General features: G+C 37.1%; 1 protein-coding gene and 1 pseudogene across 1 annotated transcript; one reads left to right on the top strand and one right to left on the bottom strand.

Annotated features, from left to right (window-relative positions):
• Nucleotides 1-1,396: 1,396 nt before the first annotated feature.
• Nucleotides 1,397-2,815, top strand: LOC120123678 (annotated as a pseudogene).
• Nucleotides 2,816-2,895: 80 nt separating this feature from the next.
• On the bottom strand, nt 2,896-4,859 carry LOC120123656 (L-galactose dehydrogenase). Its single transcript, XM_039142499.1, has 5 exons — nt 4,646-4,859; nt 4,314-4,542; nt 3,869-4,168; nt 3,355-3,483; nt 2,896-3,240 (listed from the first exon to the last, which is right to left on the bottom strand). Exons 1-5 carry the CDS (start codon nt 4,819-4,821, stop codon nt 3,109-3,111), a joined length of 966 nt encoding a protein of 321 aa, XP_038998430.1. The 5' UTR covers nt 4,822-4,859; the 3' UTR covers nt 2,896-3,108.
• Nucleotides 4,860-23,576: the final 18,717 nt, after the last annotated feature.

Here is a 23,576-nt window from a genome sequence, read left to right as displayed (position 1 = left end):
AAACTTTCCCCTATGTGATGTCTTCTTTTGTTTCATTGATCATGATATCGTGATGTTAACTTTGCCTTTTCTTGCCAAAGAACATGACAAACTCGAGTTCGGAGCCGGGTGAAATTGGGTAATAAGTGTGAGGTTTAGCCATTAAAGGATGATTGCCATTTTGTCAAATGGCTGTTCTGCAAACTTTAAGATATGTACACAGAGACACAAGGGATCAATGTTTTCTTGATTTTTGAAGTCTTTAATTACCCATTTTCTCACTCAAATGTTTTGTATTTGTAATTTTCTATCGACAAGATGCGTTTAAGGGCTAAAACTTTATGGAATTTATTGAATTATTTTAAATGAGGATTAAATTGGTGGAATGTATAAGCCTTGGGATTGAAACTGTTATTACATCAGGCTGTGCCATCGTCACTGTTAAAAGAATCTTTACGGCAGGTGATCAGATTGGAATGAAAATGTAATGTTAGTGATGAATTTGTAAAAGAAGTAATTTGGTGACCAAAACAGAAAGTCAATAGTAGTTGAGTGATTAAAGTAATTTCAAGAAGAATAGACGAAGATAGTTTACCCAAAATAATAACATTGTTTTAAACTAACATTTCAAATAATTATATATAATTTACATTTTAAACCACTAGATTAAAGGAACTCCCATTCAATTAAAACTAGGGTAAATTGTGCATCTGGTATCAAAACTATCAATTTTGATTCATTTTAGTTTCTAAACTTTTTTTTTCTTTTCAAAATCATACTTAAAGTTCAATTTTTGTTTCATTTTAATACCCCATTCAAAATTTAATGATAAATTTTGAGAGAGAGAAATAGAAGTATAAATACTAAAACAAATCAAAATTAATAGTTCAATTTTTATAAAAATTAAATTTTAAGTATGATTTTGAAAAAATTGAAAGTTTAGATACTGATATAGACTAAAACTGATAATTTAGGTACTAAATGCATAATTTACCATGTAAAATATTCAATGTCATCAGAAATAAGTAATTGAACCGGACAAAGCCAAATATTGGGAGGGGTTAAATAGCGCGATTCAAAAGGTTAGGGACCTATTACAAATTACCTATAAATTATGAGACGAGGCTTAAATTAAATAAGATTTAAAGTAATAGAGGACCATAAAATGAGGTCCCTCACTAAAAGCACTTGATATATATAAATCAACAAGAATTCAAAAAGGTCAACATCATCAGCAGGTCAATGCAAACAAAATGAGATCAATAATTCACTGAAACAATGAATCACTTTGAAGCTAACAATGAATAAGTATAGATTCCATTCGCTAACAACAATATGGAAAAGACAATGGCTGTTTCCTCATCTCATCAACATAAATTTCTAATGGGAAACTGATTTCATGCATCAAAAAAAGATCATGGAAGGCCCACATGTCATGGTGATTCCATACCCAGCACAAGGCCATGTAATCCCAGTGATGGAGCTTTCATCCTGTTTGCTCGCTTCCAAATCACATTTGTTAACATGGAGTTTAATAATCAAAGTGTCATGGATATATTGGCATTGAAAGAAGATGTAGGTGATGGGATTCACCTGGTTTCGGTTCCGGATGGGCTCGGTTCGGCGGAGGAAAGGAAACAGCCAGGGAAGATATCTCGAGCAACATCGCAGACCATGCCAGCGAAAGTAGAGGAGCTTATTGAAGAGATTAATGGATCAGAGAGGAGGATAAACTGTGTGATTGCAGATCAGAGCTTAGGTTGGGCTCTGGAAATTGCGGAAAAACACGGCATCAAACGAGTGGCTTTTTGTCCGGCTGCTAATGCACTCTTGGTGTTGGGATTTAGCATCCCAAAGTTGATCGATGAGGGAGTTATTGATCAAGATGGTGAGTTTCCTTCATCTCTATATGTTCAATTTTTCAACCATTGTTAATGGCAGAAACTTTCTTTGCAGGAACACCGGTTAAAAGTGAGATGATCAAGTTATCACCAGACATGCCCCCTATGAACACAAAAAACTGTGTGGGCTTGCATTGGCAACATCAATGCACAAAGAAACGTCTTCAAACTCATGATCAAAAACAACAAATCCATCAAGTTAACGGATTGGTTGCTTTGCAACTCGAGCCTGCAGCATTCACAATATCTCCCAATATCAAACCCGTAGGCCCATTGTTGACTCCACAACTCAAAACCAGATGATTCAGATTCAAGTTACCTGAAATGGCTGAACCAACAGGCACCACAATCAGTCATCTACGTTGCATTTGGCAGTTTCACAATCTTCGACGCCGCCTCAAAGAGCTCGCTCTCGGGCTTGAACTCACAGGCAGAGCATTCATTTGGGTGGTTCGATCAGACATGAACAATGCATTCCCAGAGGGGTTTCAAGAGAGAATCGCCGCCAAATGGTGGATTGGGCAAATCAACAAAAGATTATTTCACATCCCTCCATTGCATGCTTCATAAGCCATTGCGGTTGGAACTCCACGATTGAAGATTTAAGCAATGGCGTCCCGTTCTTGTGCTGGCCTTACTTTGCGGACCAGTTCTTCAACCAATCCTATATTTGTGAGTATTGGGGGGTTGGGTTGGGTTTGGAAAGAGATGGGAAAGGGATCATTAGGAGGGACGAGATCAGGAATAAGGTCAAACAGGTGGTGGGCATCGATAAGTACAAAGCAACATCCATGGCACTCATGGAAATTCTCATGAACAACATCAGGTAAACCGGAGGATCTAATAAAAACATTAAGGATTTTGTTGAATGGTTAAATGTAGCTTCACTTGCGTTGCTGGTAACCAACGGTGTTTATTAATACATTGTAAAATCATTGTTTTCACCGAGCTAATTGTAATACATGCTTGAACGACACTCGACGAACATTCAAAACACAATACTACACATATTGAATGAGATAGACTCACTTATTGCTTCAATCATACTCATCATGCAGACAGTAGAAAGTTTACCTTGGCAGCATCCATCCTACAGGGATGGAAATAGTTTGTCATCGAAATACTAGTATCCTTGCAATAGAAAGGTTGCCCCTGTTACGATGACTCAATAACGGATGTTGGGGAATATATACATTACAATAGTAGAAACAAGGCTGGATGTTGTTGGTCAGCTTCGTTGAATTCCGGTTGGCCATGTCTGATTCTTCACAGGTTTCAGGATTGCTTCGACTTCGGCTAGTGTTTCGTGATCTTTCCCAAACAGTGCAAGTTCTGTTGCAGCAGCAACATTCTCTTCAACCTAATTATTGACAAGCCAGGCATTACTAACAGTTAAAGGTTTGAAGATTGAGTAAGAAAATTCCATTATCGGGCACAAAATCGATGATATTCAAGTCAAACGATGGATAAGAACCTGTTTAACAGAATTCATGCCAACCAGCACTGATGAAATATCTTTATTTGACAAGCTGTATTGCATAGCTAACTTCGAAATATTCTTCCCTTTCTCCTTACAATAGACAGCAGCAGCTTCGCAGGCAGACTGGAAAAAGGTTACAAAGACATGAAATATTTATATTCAAGCACACAGACTATGGAAATAACATATTAAATAGATTGAAGAGTTCATGGAGAAATATGATTCCGAAGTATTTAATATTAGATGTGTTGTCGTTACAATGAACCGTTTTGTAGTTTGAGCTGAACGGAGAACAAACCCGGATATATAATCTCTTTAGTACACAGTCCTACAACTGAAGATTTGTGTTGGTCCCAAATAATCTAAGTCCAGATAATTTGCAAGAATAATGCCTTAGGTTACAAAAAAATGTTCTGAGAAAAACTTTTTCAGGTTAAAGACTATTATTTACACATCAATTACATCCAACAGGTGGCCTTATCTTATCGGAGGAAGATAAAAGTCTCACCTTGAGTTCGGGTGATGCTGGATGCCACTCCGGTGGACCAAACTCCGTAAGAAGTCCCATGGCAAGTGGAGATGCACTGATTACCCCAACGCCTTTGGTCTTCAAATAAGGCAATAAATCCTCCAGTGTTGAATCATTGATGCTATAATGGCAGTAAGACAATATCACATCGACTGTGCCTGGTGGAACCCTATCGAGCACATAAGTAAAAATGTCCAATGGCAATCCCGTGATACCGATGAAACGAATTTTCCCTGCTTCCTTCAGCTTTTGAAGAGCCGGAATTGTCTCGTTCACAATCTGTTACCCACATACAAACTGAACTAAATTAACCCTTTCATATCAGGCTTGCAAGACAAAACACATTCTTCCTAGCAAAAATTGTGGATCCAAGTATACTACTAGCGAAAATGGTATCAAAACATTGAATTCCTTAATTAAGAACCTGGTCGAGAGAGCCGAATTCGATGTCATGGCATTGACATATATCAACATAATCAAGCTGCAACCTCTCCAAGCTTTCATCGATGCTTTTCGTTACTCTCTCCGCACTGAAATCGAAACCCTCACGATATCTCCCACATTTCGTGGAAACAATATATTCATTTCTAGGAACTCCAAGAGCTTTGAGTCCCTTGCCGAGCATCTTCTCTGACAATGTCGCGCCATAGTACCTTCAAATTAACCACAAAATACATATAATTCATCAAATTAAACAAAAAATATGAAGTTTTCAAAACGGCCCAATCAGTTAAAGTTAAATAATTTTGGCATTACGGGGAGGTGTCGAAGAAGTTGATTCCGAGGCGGAAGGCTTCGCGGACGGAGGCGACGGCATCGCTTTCGGAAACGGGACCGAAAACGCTGCCGAGCGGGGAAGCGCCGAAGCCGACGGCGCTGAGCTTCAGGCCCGTGTTTCCGAGAGCTCTGAGTTCTAGTTTGGAAACAGCCATTGACTGAGTTTGCAGATGGGATTTTTTCTTTCTTTTTGATTCCGAGGCCGGGTTTTCATCGATCTAACTAATTTTTTAATTTTTTTAAAATTATATTTGATGTTTAGTTTTTATTTCATTTTGATATCATATTTTAAAAATTTTAGCACGTTTAACACCTTAACTATAAATTTTGGTTCGTTTTAATATCTAAATATTTAATTTTTTTTCAAAAATTAACGTTAACGTTTGAACGAAATACTAAATAAAACAAAAATTAAATTTTAGGTATGCTTTAAAAAAATGAAAAATTAGGTATTAAAATAAATAAAAACTGATAATTTATGTACTAAATGTATAATTTATCATTTTTAACTGGTTACGATTTCAACTGATGTTCATCTTTTATTTAACGGTTCAGATTAACTCCTCCATTTTATTCGCCTATTTAACGGTCGACCTTGAAGTAGATAGAAAGTTTGAATTTTACTCATATTCTAAAAGGATAAACTACATAAATGGTTACTTAAGTTTAAATAAGGTTCTTTTGTTCCCATTGATTTTTCAAAGTAACGATTTTATTATTGATAATATCGATTAAAAATAAATTGAATACTCAATCATTAACTGTCGGTATCGAAATAATAAAACGAGTTCAGTTAATTTTTTTGAGTATTCTAAATTTTATTTTTCCTCATATTTTACTCATCAAACTTTAAAAGTTTTCATTTTCCTCATTAAATTTAATGTGTTGGGTTTTTTATCACTAAATTTTACTCTCTCTCCTATTTTGGTCACTCTATCGCTAAATAGTTAACGGCAAAAATTAGAATATTGGGTGCAAATTTTAAATAAGCATAATGCAAAGATTAACCCGACAATGTTCATTAAAATGGTTATTTTGACTTATATTATATATATATTTTAAAGTATTTTGGCTCATAATGTTTTATTTTAAGACATAAAGGCCACTAAAATTTTGGCCTAAAATACATATATCCTCCGTTTGAATCAATCCGACTCGAAAATATATATATTTCATCTGACCCTGATTTGACCTGAATTTTTAAATTACAAATATGTCCGATATAAGGACTTAACTGAAAAAATAGAGGTTGGGGTATTATAAAAATTATCCATAAAATTATTTGACGAAATTACAATATTATCATCGGGTTCGAAAGGATTAAAATTTTTAAACCATCAATCAACCCATCCGACCTAATCTCACCCCTTTATAAAATCCAACCGACTCGATGTGGTCCCATTTTTTTTTGTAAATTATGTGTTTAATACCTAAAATGTCAGTTTTTGTTCATTTTAGTACCTAAACTTTCAATTTTTTTTCCAAAACTATACCTAAAGTTTAGTTTTTGTTTTATTTTAGTACCACTGTTCAAAATTTAATGTTAAGTTTTGGAGAGAAATAATTTAGGTACTAAACGCATTAATTTTTTTTTATGATGGATAATAAAAAGAAACAAAAATTAAACGTTATGCAATTTAACAGTGACATATTAAATTATTTTTTCTTAAGATAAATGATAAATAAAACAATGTATAAATAGGTCAAGTTTGGGATATAAAAAGAAATTAATTAAATGTAAGACATAAGCTTTTGGTGACTATTTATTTCAAAAACAATATTGGCAAGCACAGTAGGATTAATTATAAAAACCAGTGAGGAAATTATAAATGAAACTAATTGTAATTTAAATTTAACCATTATTTATCGGTGAATGTTTTTGTAAAATTGATGTGACATCTTTAGCTCGTATTTCAAGATATATAAGGGCTAAGGGTGTTTCGGTTTTGAGTTGTAGCATTGTTTTTAAAACCTTCCTAAGCTTTAAAGTGAGTTAATAACTCATTTTCTTTGTTCTAATTAGTCCAAGAGAAGGGTGAGAGCTCTAAGGCAATGGGGAAAGAAAAACTCACTCTTGGGTGAAGTGAGGACGTTTTTCAGCAAGCTAGCACGGGATAACACGATTCTAACTTGTTCATACCATATGTAGTTTATTAAATGTGCATAAATGGTATGTTTTGTTCATGCAAACATGTTAGAAGGATTTCATGGCAAGATTCGTATTTGTGTATTATATGCATGAAAGATGACACCTTTTTACCTCTAAGACACCAAATAAGACTTCAAAAACGTTTACTAGTCTTAAGGGAGTGAATGGGTGTGTTTTGGGCATGATTTCGTGTTTAAAACAGAGCACCCAAGTTCATCAGTTGGTACTAGAAGAGCAATACCGATACCGTTATTCATGGAAGGCAAAAATCGAGTAATTTTACAAGGGCAATATTGATACCCCTTCAAGAAGTATCGATACTCGGGGTCCAGTATCGATACTGAGGCATTTTTGAAAACATTGAAACTGATTTTGGTATCGATACTCATGGGAGTATCGCTACCCAGGGTAAAGTATCGGTACACCCCATAGGGGTATTGATGCCCAAGTATTTTTCAAAACATTTAAGCAAATTTTATCGATACTCAAGTGAGCATCGATAACCAATAGGTGAGTATCGATACTGCTAGCCCAATATCGATACCCATGGAGATTTTTGGGCAATTTTGGTTAATTTGTTTGGGTGTTCAGGCCGTGGTGTATTGAGTACATATAAGCTACAAGTATCCAATACAAGTGAAAATAATTAAGATCATTAATTTCTCACCTAGAAAACAAACAAATTAGGATGTCATAAGATTTGCCTTGTGTCACACCTGGGAAACATTTCAGACACCCGAGTTACTCTAGTATTATGACAATTGTCCTTGTTTGTGAATATCCAATTATTTTTTTGTTGGTACGCATCTGATACAGGTAAATTTTGAGTCGTGCCAGTACAAATTCCAATGCACATAGATTTCAGGATCATACCTTATGTTTGATTAGGTACGAGATGTGAGCTTTCGATGCATGTAAATTATGGACCTCACCCTGACCTCTCGAGGATCCAAAATAGAGTGAGGGCTATAATTTTTTATGCACGTAAATTTCGATTCTTACCCCAAAGCTATTCCATTTTGATAGGCTAGTGTATTGTCCGAGAGTACGTAAATTCCTCCGATCGTACCACTTGGCCTATCTCATGTTTGATATGTACTTTGTATTTTCATGACTTTGCATTTCAACATGTTCATGTAATGAATGCATGTAGTATTACATAGTTATATTCTTGGCACTGAGCTTGTGAGCTCAGCGTATGGAATGTGTTTTCGTGTGTATGTTAGTAGAGGGATCGTCAAGGAGCCTATTGTATCCGTACATTCTAGAGCTGCTGCTGCAGAGTATGTCTTGAGTCTATTTTAGAGAGCATATATTTTATATGGGTATTTGTATGATCGAGTCCTAACTCTAGTTTTATTTAAAGAATTTTGTTGCATTTGTACGTATTCGGAAGACTCCCTTATTTTGTAAACTTGATTTTGATTATGTTTAAATTATGACAAATGGTTTTACTATTATTAAATGTTTTAAAATAAATTTTTAGGTTGACCCTTTTGGTGGTTCCTTATGGCATTCGTAATCCATGGATCTTCGGGTCAGATCAGATTAGGGTGTTATATTTGTGGTATCAGAGCGTCAAAGTTTAGTCGTTCCTAGGACCCGCTTGTCAGTTTCAGTAAGTGTCTATGTGAATACATGCCCCTAAAGTGTCAAGAATACCTAAGACTATGGAATGACGATAGTGACCTATTTCTTTTCTAATTTTAGGATTCGATTATAGCCGATAGTGATGTTCCCAGCCACAAGGGCCATGAGGAGAGTCGCGCCTCCATGGCCGAAGACTTTGGTGATGAGTATGCCCCGGATTTGGATCATGAGGCACCTACGGACAGTTGTGTCGATGAGGTAACATTCTTCCACGATTTGACCTTGACTCTTAGGTAGATTGTTTGAGCCATTCTGAATCCATCTGTGATGCCTACTCTACCACCTATACCCCAATTATAGCCTACTATGGCACCTCAAGAGTCTCGGTCGGTCAAAAGTCTCTATCGTTATAAGACGATTGATTTATATAGATCTGGGGATGACGACCCCATCTCTACAGATCAATGACTTCAGGATATACTCCGTACCCTTCATCAGTTATACCTCACTCCAGAGGGCAAGTTGGAGTGCGTCACCTCCCTTTTGAAGGGTGGCACAATTAATTGGTGGGAGACTGTAGAGTTGGCGATGGAGCCAGAGTTGTCCACTTGGGATCATTTTTTGATTGAGTTTCAAGATAAATACATCAGCACAATAACGATCTGCGTGACTAGTATTTGTACATGACCTGAGGTGATCAGACCGTATTGGAATACGATAATGAGTTTCTCATGCTGAGCGAGTATACCCTGGAGCTTATATCAACTGAGACACACCATTGTAAGAGATTTACTGAGGGTCTTTACTTAGAAATTCAGACTCATCTAGCAGTCGATCCTTATCATGTATTATGGATCTAACCCGTCATGCTAAGACAGTCAAGAAAATTTTGAACAAAAAGGCTCAGTCGGTGAGTGACTCAGTGGAACAAAGTTGGAGGCTCCAAAAACATCTAAACAGTCTTAGTCATCTGTGAAGAGGTGTAGGGCCCTCCCAGAGTTCAGAGAGACCACCATCAGGGTAGTCTAAAGAAGTAACTCAAAGTTCAGACTGTGAAGGTTCGTATGTAGGAGACCCTTATTATCAACCTTTTGTTTGAGCACCAACAGATTTGATCAGTCACTATCTCATCTAACGTGCTCAACTTGTGGGCGTAGACACCTTGGAGAGTGCTATCGAGCGACGAGAAGTTACTTTATTTGTGGTTCATTGGACCATTTTGTTAGAGACTACCTTAGAGATCGTAATTTGACCCCTGTATCATCGCAAAGATTTGGCCCATCTGTTCAGTGATGCTGAGGGTCCTCGATGGGTGAAGGAGATAGTTCAGGGCAGTAAAGTAGGGAGCCACCAGATTTGGGATCGCTCAGGATCCCAGGGTAGCCCCGCGTCAGTATGCCATGCGAACCTAGGAGGAGTGCAATACTTTTAATATGATTTTAGGTATCTTTACAGTTTTCTCAATTCTTGTTATCGTATTTGTAGATCCAGCTTCTATTCACTCTTATGTTTGCTATGACCTTGTCCGAGAAAGGAAATGTCAACTGAGGATTTAAAAATAGGAGTCAAAGTGTCTAGTCCCTTAGGATTAGATGTTTTGGTTGACAAGGTTCACCGTCGTTACCCCGTAGAGCTGTAGGTTGAGGTATTCCTAGTAGATTTTATAGAACTACTATTTCGGGAGTTCGATGTGACCTTAGGCATAGATTGTCTTACCGAGCATGACACAAGTTTGAGATGTAAGACAATACGACTTAAACTTTGCAAGGACGACGGGACCAAGGTAGTGATGACCAGTGGGAACATGAGTTGCACTACCAAAGTTGTTTCGACAATCATGGCTCAGAGATTGTTGAGTTAGAGGTGTGAAGCCTTCTTGGATCATATGGTGGATACACGAGTTTCCGTTCCAACACTTGAGGACATCTATATCATCCAAGAGTTCTCTGATATATTTTTAGAGGATCTGCCAGGGTTATCGCCTGACCGGGAGGTCGAGTTCAGCATAGAGGTTTTATTAGGATCAGCTCTGGTGTTCATTGCACCCTATCACATGACACCGACATATTTGAAGGAACTAAAGACCATAATTCAAGAGTTATTGGATAAAGGATTTATTCGATCGAGCGTTTTACTTTAGGGAACATCGGTCCTCTTCGTCAAGAAAAATGATAGATCGATGAGGTTGTGCATCGACTATTGGCAACTGAACAAGTTGACTATCAAGAATTGATACCCTCTCCCTCGGATAGATGATCTGTTCGACCAACTTAAGGGCGTATGTATGTTCTCCAAGATTGATTTGAGGTCAGGGTACTATCAATTGAAGGTTAATGATGCCAACATAGTTAAGACCACCTTTAGGAAAAGATATGGCCATTACGAGTTTTTAATTGACTAATGCTCTATTTTGACACGAAAGAAGCCATTTTTCTGCCCAAATACCCTATTGAGGTCCCCAACTGATGTTTAAATATTTTATTTGATATTAGGGGTCATAAATAGGTCTTAACATATACTGAAACTCGAAGGGTGGCGGAGCTAGTTCAGGGCAATTGAAGGTTAATGATGCCAACATAGTTTAAGACCACCTTAGGAAAAGATATGGCCACGAGTTTTTAATTGACTAATGCTCTATTTTGACACGAGAAGCCATTTTTCTGCCCAAATACCCTATTGAGGTCCCCAACTGATGTTTAAATATTTTATTTGATATTAGGGGTCATAAATAGGTCTTAACATATACTGAAACTCGAAGGGTGGCGGAGCTAGTTCAGGGCAGTACAGTAGGGGAGCTGCCAAATCTGAGATCGTTTAGGAGCCCATCGAAGTCTCGCATTAGTATACCATATGAACCAGAAGGAGTGCAATGTTGCCAATTTGATTTCATGTATCTTTACAATTTTCTCAATTTCTGTTACCACATTGGTAGATCAGGGTTCCTCCACCCACTACTATGTATGATATGACCTTGTTCGAGAGAGGAATATCCTAATTGAAGATTTAGAAATAGGGGTCAGAGTGTCTAGTCCCTTATGATTAGATGTTTTAGTTGACAAGGTTCACTGTCGTTGCCCCGTTGAACTTCAAGGTGAGGTATTCATAGCAGATTTGATGGAACTACCGTTTTGGGAGTTTGATGTGATCTTTGGTATAAACTGGCTTACCGAGCACGACACAAGTTTGAGATTCAAGGCAAGATGACTTAAACTTTACAAGGATGATGGGACCAAGTTAGTGATAATTAGTGAGAACTCGAATTGCACTACCAAAGTTGTTTCAACAATCAAGGCTCATAGATTGTTGAGTCAGAGGTGTGAAGCCTTCTTGACTCATATGGTGGATACACGGGTTTTTGTTCCAACACTTGAGGACATTGATATCGTCCAAGACTTCTCTGATGTGTTTTCATAGGATTTGCCAGGTATGTCTCATGAACGTGAGGTAGAGTTCAACATAGAGGTTTTACTAGAATCAACTTTGGTGTCCAATACACCTTATCACATGACACTGACAGAGTTGAAGGAACTAAAGACCCAATTTCAAGAGTTGTTGGATAAGGGCTTTATTCGATTGAACATTTCACCTTGGGGAGTATCGATCCTCTTCGTTAAGAAAAAATAGATCGACGAGGTTATGCATCGACTATTGACAACTGAACAAGTTGACTATCAAGAATCGATACCCTCTCCCTCGGATAGATGATATGTTCAACCAACTTAAGGGCGTATGTGTGTTCTCCAAGTTTGATTTGAGGTCAAGGTACTATCAGTTGAAGGTGAATGATGCTGACATAGCTAAGACTGCCATAAGGACAAGATATGGCCATTACGAGTTTTTAGTTGAGTAATGCTCTATTTTGGCACGAAAGAAACCATTTTTCTGCCCCAAATGTCCTATTGAGGTCCCTAACTAATGTTTGAGTATTTTATTTGATATTAGAGGTCATAGATAGGTCTTAACACATAATAAAACACCCAAATTATGAATCTACCATGAAAATGCTTCAAGCTTATGCAACCTACCAAATCTCATCTAAATGAGTTACCTTGAATGTCTAGGCTGTTGGAATACTCAAGGCTCAACCCAAGTTAAGCTTCTTTTCCCCTTGCTTGATAGCGTTACCCAACTTCTCTCACTAACAAAAATCAAACATATGAATCACTAACGTTGATGGGATGATTAGAGGAGTATTTAAAACACTATAACAAGCCTAAATTTCCCCATAACGAACTAGAATCACTTGTATTTTTAAAACCCCTACTAAACTCATTTTGGTTTTTCCTTCACCAAAGATTATAAATAGAAGCTTCAATTGGAGCTGAAGTTGATAGGAAGATGATTATTACCTTAACTTCTGTTGTAACATCATAAAACAGGGCTAGTGACTAAAATGTGAATTTTGAAAGCTTTGTGGTTAATTAAAAGTTCAGGGATTTAATTGGAGAATTTTGATGTTGGATTTAATAATAAAGTTTGAAAGTAATAAGGGTAAAATGGTATTTTCAAAGGAAAGATTTTATCTTCCCTTTATAAGAGAAGTAAACACATGGAGATGGAAAGAAAATTCTGGAGCATTGGGTTATCTTCTTCCTCTTCTCTCCCGTGGCTCTATTGATAAGGTAAGTTGGTCTCCAGTTGGTTAATTCTTTCGTTTTAAAGTTGGTTTTGCTTCTGGGAGTGAAAAAAAAAATTAAGGAAAGCTTAAGATGGCTTAAAACTCAAAGAGGATTAAGCTATGTAAAATTAAAGGTAAAGAGTTTCTAAGGGAATTATCGAGATTGGGTTAGTAAATAAGTTTTAAAGTGAAAATTGACTTGTCACCATCTAAAATAAGAAATTCGAAATGATAGAAATGAATTTGGAACATATTGATTTATTGGTTTAATTGTTGAATTCAAGCATGTTTGTGGGATATGGGATGTTATGAGGAGAGTTAAAGTGAAATAAGTTGATTTGTGTAAGTATAGTTAAGTTTCAAGGGTTAAAAGAAGGTTAAGAAAGAAGAATTAAGTAGGTTTGAGTGAATTTTTTGTGTTTAAAATATGATTTCTGGGCAAGGGGTATCGGTACCCATTCATCAGGTACCGATACCTCAAGAGTAAAATCATGGAAGACGTTCAAAGGGTACTGATACCTTAAGGAGTGTATCGATACCCCCTTGAAATGAAAACTTTCGAATGTAATTTATGTACCGATACATTGGCAGTGTACCGATACACCAGTTAAGGGATGTACCGATACCCTATATTGTGTATCGATACACTTCAAAGGGAAAATGGAATTAGATCTTTTTTTTTAGTTTAAGAAATCAAGGATTGAATCATAGTATTTAGAATGCTAATATGTATACATGACTGTGTAGATATCGATCAAGGGCAAAGTCTGAACAAGTTACAAGTAATAGTCATCGAGAAAAGATAGGAAATTGGTATTAACTAGTGAGGCCAGGTGAGTGCATCTTATTTAGTATATGATGTTTAATGGGAAATAAGACTTGCGACAAGTCTATTTCCAATAGTAAAATGCATGCATTCATAGATAGAAATATGTGTTGTTATGATTTATATGTGTGCATGAGTATATGTGATGATATGTTGTTATGTAAGTTATATGATTTGTATAAATACATGTTAGTGTGATAAGTCATATGAACAATACAAATGATCTATATGATTATATAAGAATATAAAATAAGCTATATGATAAGGATAAAGGAATGAGATGAAAACGTGACATAAGCTATAAGCTGAAGAATCATTTGATATAAATATATGTTAACATCAGATAATCAAAGTATAAGTTAGATTATATGGTATAAATGATTATACAAGAAAGATTATGAGACTTTATGAGAATAGTATGTAAATTAGGGGGCATAAATATAACTGATGATACCAAACTATAAGATAAATATTTACTTATAGGATAATATGAGATTATATGAATATATAGTATAGCTTTATTAGGAATACTTAAGTATTATATGATTTAGGTATGAAAATGATCTATGTGTAAGTGAATTACGTAACTATGTAATTATAAAGTTTGTGAATATATATATATATATATATATATATATATATATATATATATATATATATAAGATAAGCCACGTGATTATGAGCTAGGTGAAATTAAGTGATGAGAATGATATAATAAGAAGTTATAGAGTATATGTTTATGAGAAGATATAAGAACAAGTTAAAATTTATGTGAATATGTGGAATGATAAAAGATAAGTTATGTGATAAGATATATGTGACAAGTAATATGAATTAACTTGGGAAGTTGAAATAAGGTATGTGATATGATATGAAATAGATGTTTACACATACATGTAGTATGTGACAGAAGAAAAGGAACATGTGATTATAAGAGATGATAGAAATACATGAATATATGCAACATAACAATAGTGCCCATGAAATGTGACATGAGAGCTATAGGTATAGTTGGCATGCCAAGATTCGAGGGTTACCTATGTCCTTCGGGACATATGGACATGATTACCTATGTCCACAATTACCTATGTTCTTTGGAACATATGGATAGGTCATTCGGGACACAGATTTCATATGCCACTTAGTAGATTTTATATGAGCTGTGGTGATAGCATATATGTGCACACCCTCATAGTACTCGCATACCTTGAGTTCTCAATAATTTATGTGGGCTAATAAAGAGATAACCCTGAATACAATTTATATAACATATATATATATATATATATATATAATGCGTGATATGAATTGTATAAAATGATATATGTGTGTTATGGGGTATTGCATCTGTTATAAGAATGAGTTATAAGATATATGATATGAACATAAGATATTATACTAACCAGAGATAAGAAATATGAATGATAATAGTGTATGAGTATGATACAAACATAAATGATGACATGTATGTATTTGTTACATGAAAGTTATATGAGTTGCATGATTTGATAGCATAAAATAGTCATGCATGGTTAGTGAATATAAATTACATTAGACGTGTTTTTATGCCTCACTAAGTCATAGACTTAGTGTGTGATTGTTTCACACGTAGGTTTCAGAAATCAGGAGGAGAAGCTAAGAGGAGCAAGACATGTCAGTCCTCCTTGCTACATATCAGAAGAGAAATGTATATGATTATGTATTTGATATATTGAATGTATTTGGCATGTACTAAGTGATTTGTATTGAATATGCTCTGAAAGGCTTTGTAAATCCAATTTTTTTTAATTAATACAAGTTATTCAGCTTTATTTAAATGAGAAATTGAAATTCTTTAATTATTTTGTGTAAGAAATAGTTTAAAAAGTCAATGTGACACATTGGACTCGTATTCGGGTCGGATACAGGTTGGGGGTGTTACATCTGTTGGAAACAACTGAAATCTATAAAGGTTCTACCTTTAATCTTGGCTTAAAAAAGGATAAGATAAAGAGAAAAAAAGAGAAAAAGACAATGAAAAGTTGAGAAAAGATGAAGGAGACAAAGTGATATCACCCATTATTAAGAGCTATTCAACTTTTTGAAATATTTAATGGTGAAATTACTTTCTTGGTCCCTTTGATTCTGAATACAGACTAAAAACAACCTTTTTACTCTTCATTGGGCTTAGCTCAAGCCCAAATCCATCTTAATATGGGTCAAAACCTCTCATAAACTAAGGAGTTAATTTAAGGTCCAACTAGGTTGGCCCAAAACCCCTAAATTGGTATCTGGAATCTTACAACTCTTCATCCTAATAAGAAATTTCATCCTTGAAATTTGCCTATATAGAAGAAGTGAGGATACTGAAGATGAGCGTCTTCATCGGTTTCCCAAGTTGCTTCCTCTATGCCATGGTTCCTCCACAACACTTTCACTAAAGTGATCCTTTTTCTCCTTAACTCCTTAACATCCATTGTTAGGATTTTGACTGGTTCCCCTTTATAGGTCATGCCTGAACTGACCTCAATCTATTCTAGGGGTATAACATGATAAAGTCAAAAGGATATCTCCTGAGCATGGATAGATGAAACACATTGTGGATACGTTCCAACTCTGGTGGTAAGGCTAACCTATAAACCACAGGTTCTACTCTCTCAAGTACCTCACAGGGTCATATAAAGCGCATAATCAACTTTTCATTGCCTCCAAAGTGGAGTACTTTCTTTTATAGGGAAACCTTGAGGAACACATTGTCCCCAACTGCAAACTCGATGTCCTTACATTTCAAATTTATGTAGGACTTCTGCTTCTCTGACGCTTCCTTTAGCCAGCTCTGAATTAACCGAACTTTCTCTTCTGTCTCTCTGATCAGGTTTTGACCAACTATTTTGCTCTCACTAAGTTCTGTCTAATATAGCGAGTCCTACACTTGCGCTCATTCAAGGCCTCATACGAATCCATTTGAATGCCCGATTGGAAATTATTATCGTATGTAAACTCTGCTAGTGGTAATTGGTCCTCCAAACTTCCCTCTAGATCAATAATAGTTCACCTGATCATGTCCTCAAGGATCTGGATAACTTGCTTCGATTAACCATTTGTGTGATGATGAAAGTTATACTGAAGTATAGTTTGGTGCCTATGGATTCATGAAGGGCTTTCCAAAAGAAAGAAGTAAATCAAGGGTTCCTGTCTTATATGATGAAGGTCAGTACACCGTGTAACCTCACTATCTTGTAGATGTATAACTGAGCTAACATCTCTAGGGTATAATACATCCTAACCGAGAGAAAGTAAGTTGATTTGGTTAAACAATCTACTATGACCCAAACTGTATCATGTCTTTGTCTGGTCATTGGTAACCTGATCATAAAGTCTATGGTTGCCATATCCCATTTCCATAGAGGAATCTGAATGGGCTGAAGCAAACCTGAGGGAGTCTGGTGTTCCACCTTAACCTGCTGACACACTAGATATCTCACTACAAACTCAGTCACTTTTTTTTCATGCCCGACCAAAATAACAATCAGCGTAGCTCCTGATATATCTTATTACTACCAGGGTACACGGTCAGGGAACTATAATGCACCTTATGGAGAATCTTACAGCGCAATTGAGTGTTTGTGGGCACGTACAAATGGCCTCTAAAGTACAAATCATCTCTATTTCGTAATTCAAAACTTGGGGTCTCTCATTGACAGACATATTCGATTCGAGTTCTCAATCGGTCATCCAAACTTTGCAATCTCTTGGATTCATCTACCAATTCTGGTTTAACTCATAACTTGACTAACAATCCATCATCACTAGATAAACTTAATCGTGCTAGAAGGCTCACAACTCTAATATTGACTTATTCCTCAAAGCGTCCATTACAATATTGAACTTTCTTGGATAATAATCTATTACATAGTCATAATCCTTAAGCAACTCGACCTATCTGCTCTGTCAGAGGTTCAACTCCTTCTGGATGAGGAGATACTTGAGGCTTTTGTGATAAGTGAATATGTGACACTTCTACCAAAGAGGTAATGCAACCAAATCTTCAAAGAGAACACCACTGCTGCTAGTTCAAGGCCATGAGTAGGGTAACTATGCTAATGAGGCTTAAGCTGATGCGACGCATAAGCCACAACTTTACCCTCCTACATCAGAATGCACCCAAGTCCATTCAATAATACATTACTAAAAACTGTGAAGTCCTTACCCGACTCTGGTTGGGTCAACACTAGGGTTCAGGTCAAGATGACATTCAATTGCTTGAAGCTCTCTTGTCTCTTCTCATTCCATATGAAAGGGACTCATTTATGAAGTAATTTGGTCAACGGGGCGACTATCATCGAGAAACTCTGGATAAAATGATGATAGTACCCGACCAATCCAATGAAACTTCACAGCTCTAGCATATTTTTAGGTGGCTTCCACTCAACTATGGCCTGAATTTTCTATGGGTCGACACTGATATTGTCTACTGAAATGACATACCCCAAAAGTAAAACCTCTGATAGCCAAAACTCATACTTTCTGAATTTTGCATACAATTATCTCTCTCTAAGGGTGTGAAAGACGATAAGAATATATTGTTCATGCTCCTCCTCTGATCGGGAGTACACTAGGATGTCATCTATAAACACCACCATAAATTGATCTAAGTATGAGTAGAAAACTCGGTTAATTATGTACATGAAAGTCACTAGAGTATTGATGAGTCCAAACGACATTACTAGGAACTTGTAATGATCGTACCTCATCCTGAAAGTTATATTCGCGACATCTGCATCCTTAACTTTCAATTGATAGTAGCCTGACCGTATATTAATCTTTGATAAAACGTACGCCCCTCACAACCAGTCGAAGGGATCATCGATCCTGAAAGTGGGTAGTAGTTCTTGATGATCAACTTGTTTAACTGTCTGTAGTCGAAGCATAACCTCATTGACTTATCTTTCTTCTTAATGAACATGATCGATGCTCCTAAAGGAGAGATGCTCGTCGGATGGAGCCCTTCTCTAGCAACTCTTGAATATAAGCCTTTAACTCCTTTAGCATCGTTGGTGCCATGTGGTAGGGAGCAATAGACACCCGAGCTAAACTCGACATTATTTAAATACCAAACTCCAATTCTCGCTTGGGTGACGAACCCGATAACTCTTCTGGAAACACATCGGGAAAATCTCGTACTGTTCGAATATCTTCGAGTGCGGGTACTAAAATTCAGGTATCGACCATGTGAGCTATAAAGGCCTCGTACCCACGGTCGATCATCTTTTAGGCTTTTAAAGCCGAAACTATCCTTGTCTGGAGGGATCTCACGCTGGTCATTATTAACTTTGTCTCATCGACTGTTATGAGTTTAAGCCGCATGGCTTTGCATATAAAACTAGCATCATGCTCAGTTAGCATCATGTTAAACTCTCTAAAGGGTAACTCTATCAAATCTATGGGGAATGTCTGACCCTGAATTCTCATTGAAAAGTACTAAAGATTTTGTCTACGAGTACATCTAGACCTAAGGGGCTCGTTACTCGAACACTTATCATGAGATCCTCTGTTAGAGTTTCTATTTCTTAGACTAATCAAAGCAGATGTAAGAGTGGGTGGAACCAAGGTCTATCAATGCGGTAAATGAAATGAAAAACTGTAATTGTAGTTGATATCACATCCGCCGTATCGACCTCATATCAGGCTCGCACTACATATTGTCTGGATGTCATTATCGGCTCTACATCGGCCACTGATCTAGCTGTTCTATGGCTCTACTTCCCAGACACAATGTTACCACCTATAGCTGGCCATCGACCCTTATTCACTGACGATGTCAATTTCTGAGTCATTGTGGATGTCACACCTTGAGCTCTTGGGCAGTCTCTAATGAAGTGGTCTAGGGAGATACAACTGTAGTAACCCATCAAACCCTACTAGCACGTCCCCGGGTGTCTTCTCCTATACTGGGCACAAATGGGTGACTGAAGACTCGAGTTGACTTACTGACGCTACCCTTAGAGGCTAAGTTTAGTGGTCTTCTCTTGGAATCAAACCTACGTCATCGACTAGAACTCTCTCTAATCCTTATCGACTGAGCTATTGGGGTCTCGATGAACCCTGACTATCTCTGACCCTCTTGGCCAGAGTCTGAAACGGCCTCGCTGACTCAGTGGCTCTCTTGATCTGTCATAGAGTCTCGCTAGACTGCCTGTCTTATCTATCAAATACCCTCTAGACTATTTTGGCCTGATGGGTCAAGTGAACGAAGACCTTGGGAGGATCAGTTGGAAAGTGCGTCAGAATATCGCAGTGAATACCCTCTCTAAACCTGTGATAGCGATGTGCCTCTATCGGAATCAACTTGACAACATACTTAATAAGTCTAAGAAATTCCCACTCATACTCTATCATTGAGGGGTCACATTGAGTCAGGTGCAAGAAATGCTCCATCAAGTCATTGGTGCGGATCTGCATATTGTACTTATCTCTCAACTCGGTGAGAAACTACTCCCAGGTCGACCTCTCTGGCTCTATCGTAATCTTAATATTCTCCCACCACTCTATCGCGTCACCCTTAAGTAGGATGGTGACATACTCGAGGTTACCCGCTAGGGTTAGATATAACTACTGAGGGTGCAGAGTGTATCTCTAAGCCACTGGTCGCATGCTATAGGGTTGTCTTTCTCAAAACCGAAATGCTCAGTGGTCTTATATCTGTGGAGTCTCTCTACTGGGGACTAATGAGGAATGACTATTGGCTGAGCTGGGAGTACTGGTTGGGGAAGTGGTGCAACTAAAGTACTAGGGAGAGAGCTAACCGTCTATCTAAGTAAGGATGTGAGGTCCCTTAAAAAATATCGCCTCCTCGATCCTCGCATCTACTAGTATTTACCTTTGAATTGTATTCGATACAAACTCGTCACTAAAATTTACTGCTAGTAAGGTATAACTCTCGTCTCTACCCTCCTGATTATGGGTTGGATCGTCTTCCATGAGCTCTATATGAAATTAGAAAGAGAAAGGGGGTCATTATCGTCATTTCAGTTGCTATAATACTCTTAACTCCCTAGAGGCATGTACATATACAGATATTGACTTACTTTAACTGCAGGTCCTAGGAACGACTAAACCTGAACTCTCTGATACCACTAAATGTAATACCTTAATCTAGTTTAATATGAAGATCCATGGTTTATAATGTTACACGAGACTACTGAAATAGTAACCTAAAATTTTCTCTTAAAAACTGTTTATTATCACTATAAATAAACCATCCATAGTAATAAAAATAAAATAAGATAAATTGGGTTTACAAAACGGATGGGAGATCTCAAAATACATCAATAATAATACAGACACTGATTACAAAATAAATTTATGTCTGAATACAAAATGGGTCCATAATAGTACATGTCCTCTAAAGATGACTCAAGATGTACTCTAAAGATCTTTGCTGGTCTAAATTGCTGCATTGGAATGGTTGGTGACGATCCCCTTGGATTGTTCTAAGAACTTGTACACGGAAACACATTCCGAACGTTGAGCTTGCGAGCTTAGTGTCTCACTAATAATTGTATTATACTACATGCATTCACTAAATAAGATAGTTGATGACACAAGTCCAAACATGCAAAACTATTAGTTAACTACTGAGTACGCATCATGGTATAGCTCAAGGTTCTTCATCTCCGAGCTCACGCACCCCTCTAGCCTTTCTGAGATACCGTCGTGTATCTAGGGTGTGATCTAGAGCTGCATCAAAAATGTATGCCCGTCAACTCACTCTGTTGAGTCTTGGAGCATCTACGTCCAGTCGGCTACTAAGTGTCTTGGCACTAACTTTGATATCCACTGACTGTCGTAATTTTGCTAAGAGGAACTCAGGTGCCCTGACTGTTTTCCGAGCATCAAACAATGCTAGTTTTATGTAACCATAGTTATTATTGTTTCTACTATTTTGATATTTATTATTGCTCTCGCTTGAAGTCTTATTTGGTGTTGTTCTGAGTATATGGAGTACCTCCAGTCTGATCCCTTAATCCTTGAATCATTTTTCCAAAAATGGTCGTGGGTCTTTGGTATCGATACCCACCTACTAGTATCGATACTCTCTGATTGATATGGTTTTTGGGTTAAGGTAGTTTCGATACACTAGGATGAGTATCGATACTACGGTATTGGGGTATTGATAACTCTGTAAAAAGGTCACATTTTGGGATATTTTCACTTAAGTTATTGAATGTTTAAGAGCTCATTTAGGACCATGTAGATGCATTTAGAAGCATTTAGTTGTATGTGATATAATTCGGTTTACCGTGGCATTTTAATTTGTCATCAGTGCTACCTTATGGTAAAGGTGCTTGTTTGATGATGTGCAGGAATTGAAAGCAATGAGAAAAGGAAATAAAATGTCGTGACATAAGGAGATTGCTGAGCAAAATGAAATTGCCAAGTTCGATTGGCATTTCGATAGCGCTTAAAGTGCGAGAAGATATTTTTGAAGCCAGCTGTCTCTGACTTTTTGAGAGCTCTGCCCAAGAAATCTGCCTCGAAGATCCGCCTGGAGGTGTCGGCGCTGCTACAACTGATCTTGCTGACACAGCCACCTGCTCTGCAGATCCTGTCTGTCCTTGGGTGCCTGCAGCGGGATCATGCTGGGTACTCAGTCGACAACCCAGACATGGATCACTGCTATGCTCTGCCCAATACCCACGTGATTTAAGCATGGTATGGGGTATCCTAGGAATTTTAACACCAAGTCATAGGGTTTTTCTCCCCTATAAATAGAGGATGAAGCCACAATGAAGAAGACTTTGGTTCCACCCATATTTGAGCTTAAAAAGTTAGAGAGAGAAAGTCTTATCTTTCTCCATCAATCTTACTTTCCGTGGTATTTCTCCATGACAAGCCTGCGGGAGTGGCGTTCTAGGCATCCGAGAGGAGCTAGTTCGCTGGGGGCAGTTTGTGGTGGTCGAGGGAAGCTTCGGCAGTGTACGTCGAAGGTTTTTTCTCCTTCCCTTAGTTCTTTGCTTTCATATTTTGTTATTTGGGTTGTAAGGAACGGATAATCTTGCTTTGTGCTTGCTTATTTCGAACCCAACCATGAACTAATCCTATTTGGTGGGAGTTCATTTTGGATGTTTAAGTTTTATTTCAATGAATGGTTGATTTTTCTATGCTATAATCTGTTTTGTTTATGGAGTTTAAGGCCTTAAGGTTGTAGGAGCTACGAGAGTAGCCATTCCTTAGGAGATTCTTAGGGTTCGAGAGAATACCTAGGTAACATATCCTTAGTGTTCGAGAGAAACTAGGGAGGAACTACATAAACAAGGGGTTCTAGGTAGTAACTAGGCCTAATCCCACTTAGAGAAAAGGCTAGGATTTCATTCGACTAAAAGGAGTTGTGCATGAACGATAGGTTATGTAACACCCCAACCCGTATCCGACCCGGATACGAATCCGAGGTGTCACATTGACCTTTTAAAACATGTACTTGTATAAAATAGTGAGTAATTTAAAACTTTTATAACATATAAATGACTAATTTACATAAAAGACATTTTCATTATTACAAAACCAATCAGAGCATGTATCTTTCCCTTATTATTTACATATAACTATTCGAAACATTTATAAAACTGTTCATAGCTTAAACAATAGATTCTTTTGAAAACATGCCAACTAGAACTTTATATACTAAAATACATATTATTCACATCTTTTCTGATCTGACCTTTAGTAAGAAGAACTGACCTGTCTT

This window comes from Hibiscus syriacus, unplaced genomic scaffold, assembly GCF_006381635.1.
Source record: "Hibiscus syriacus cultivar Baekdansim isolate YM2019G1 unplaced genomic scaffold, ASM638163v2 tig00110402_pilon, whole genome shotgun sequence".
NCBI lineage: Eukaryota > Viridiplantae > Streptophyta > Magnoliopsida > Malvales > Malvaceae > Hibiscus > Hibiscus syriacus.
The sequence above is the reverse complement of the archived record's forward strand: the minus strand, read 5'-3'. Positions and strand labels throughout refer to the sequence as shown.

Bases quoted from the DNA above. Each gene is read 5' to 3' on its own strand.
- LOC120123656 (XM_039142499.1), bottom strand. From the start codon at position 4,821: ATGGCTGTTTCCAAACTAGAACTCAGAGCTCTCGGAAACACGGGCCTG. The intron at 4,169-4,313 runs GTTCTTAATTAA...TGTGGGTAACAG, and splicing joins AATTCGGCTCTCTCGACCAG to ATTGTGAACGAGACAATTCC. The intron at 3,241-3,354 runs GTTCTTATCCAT...GTCAATAATTAG, and splicing joins GCATGAATTCTGTTAAACAG to GTTGAAGAGAATGTTGCTGC.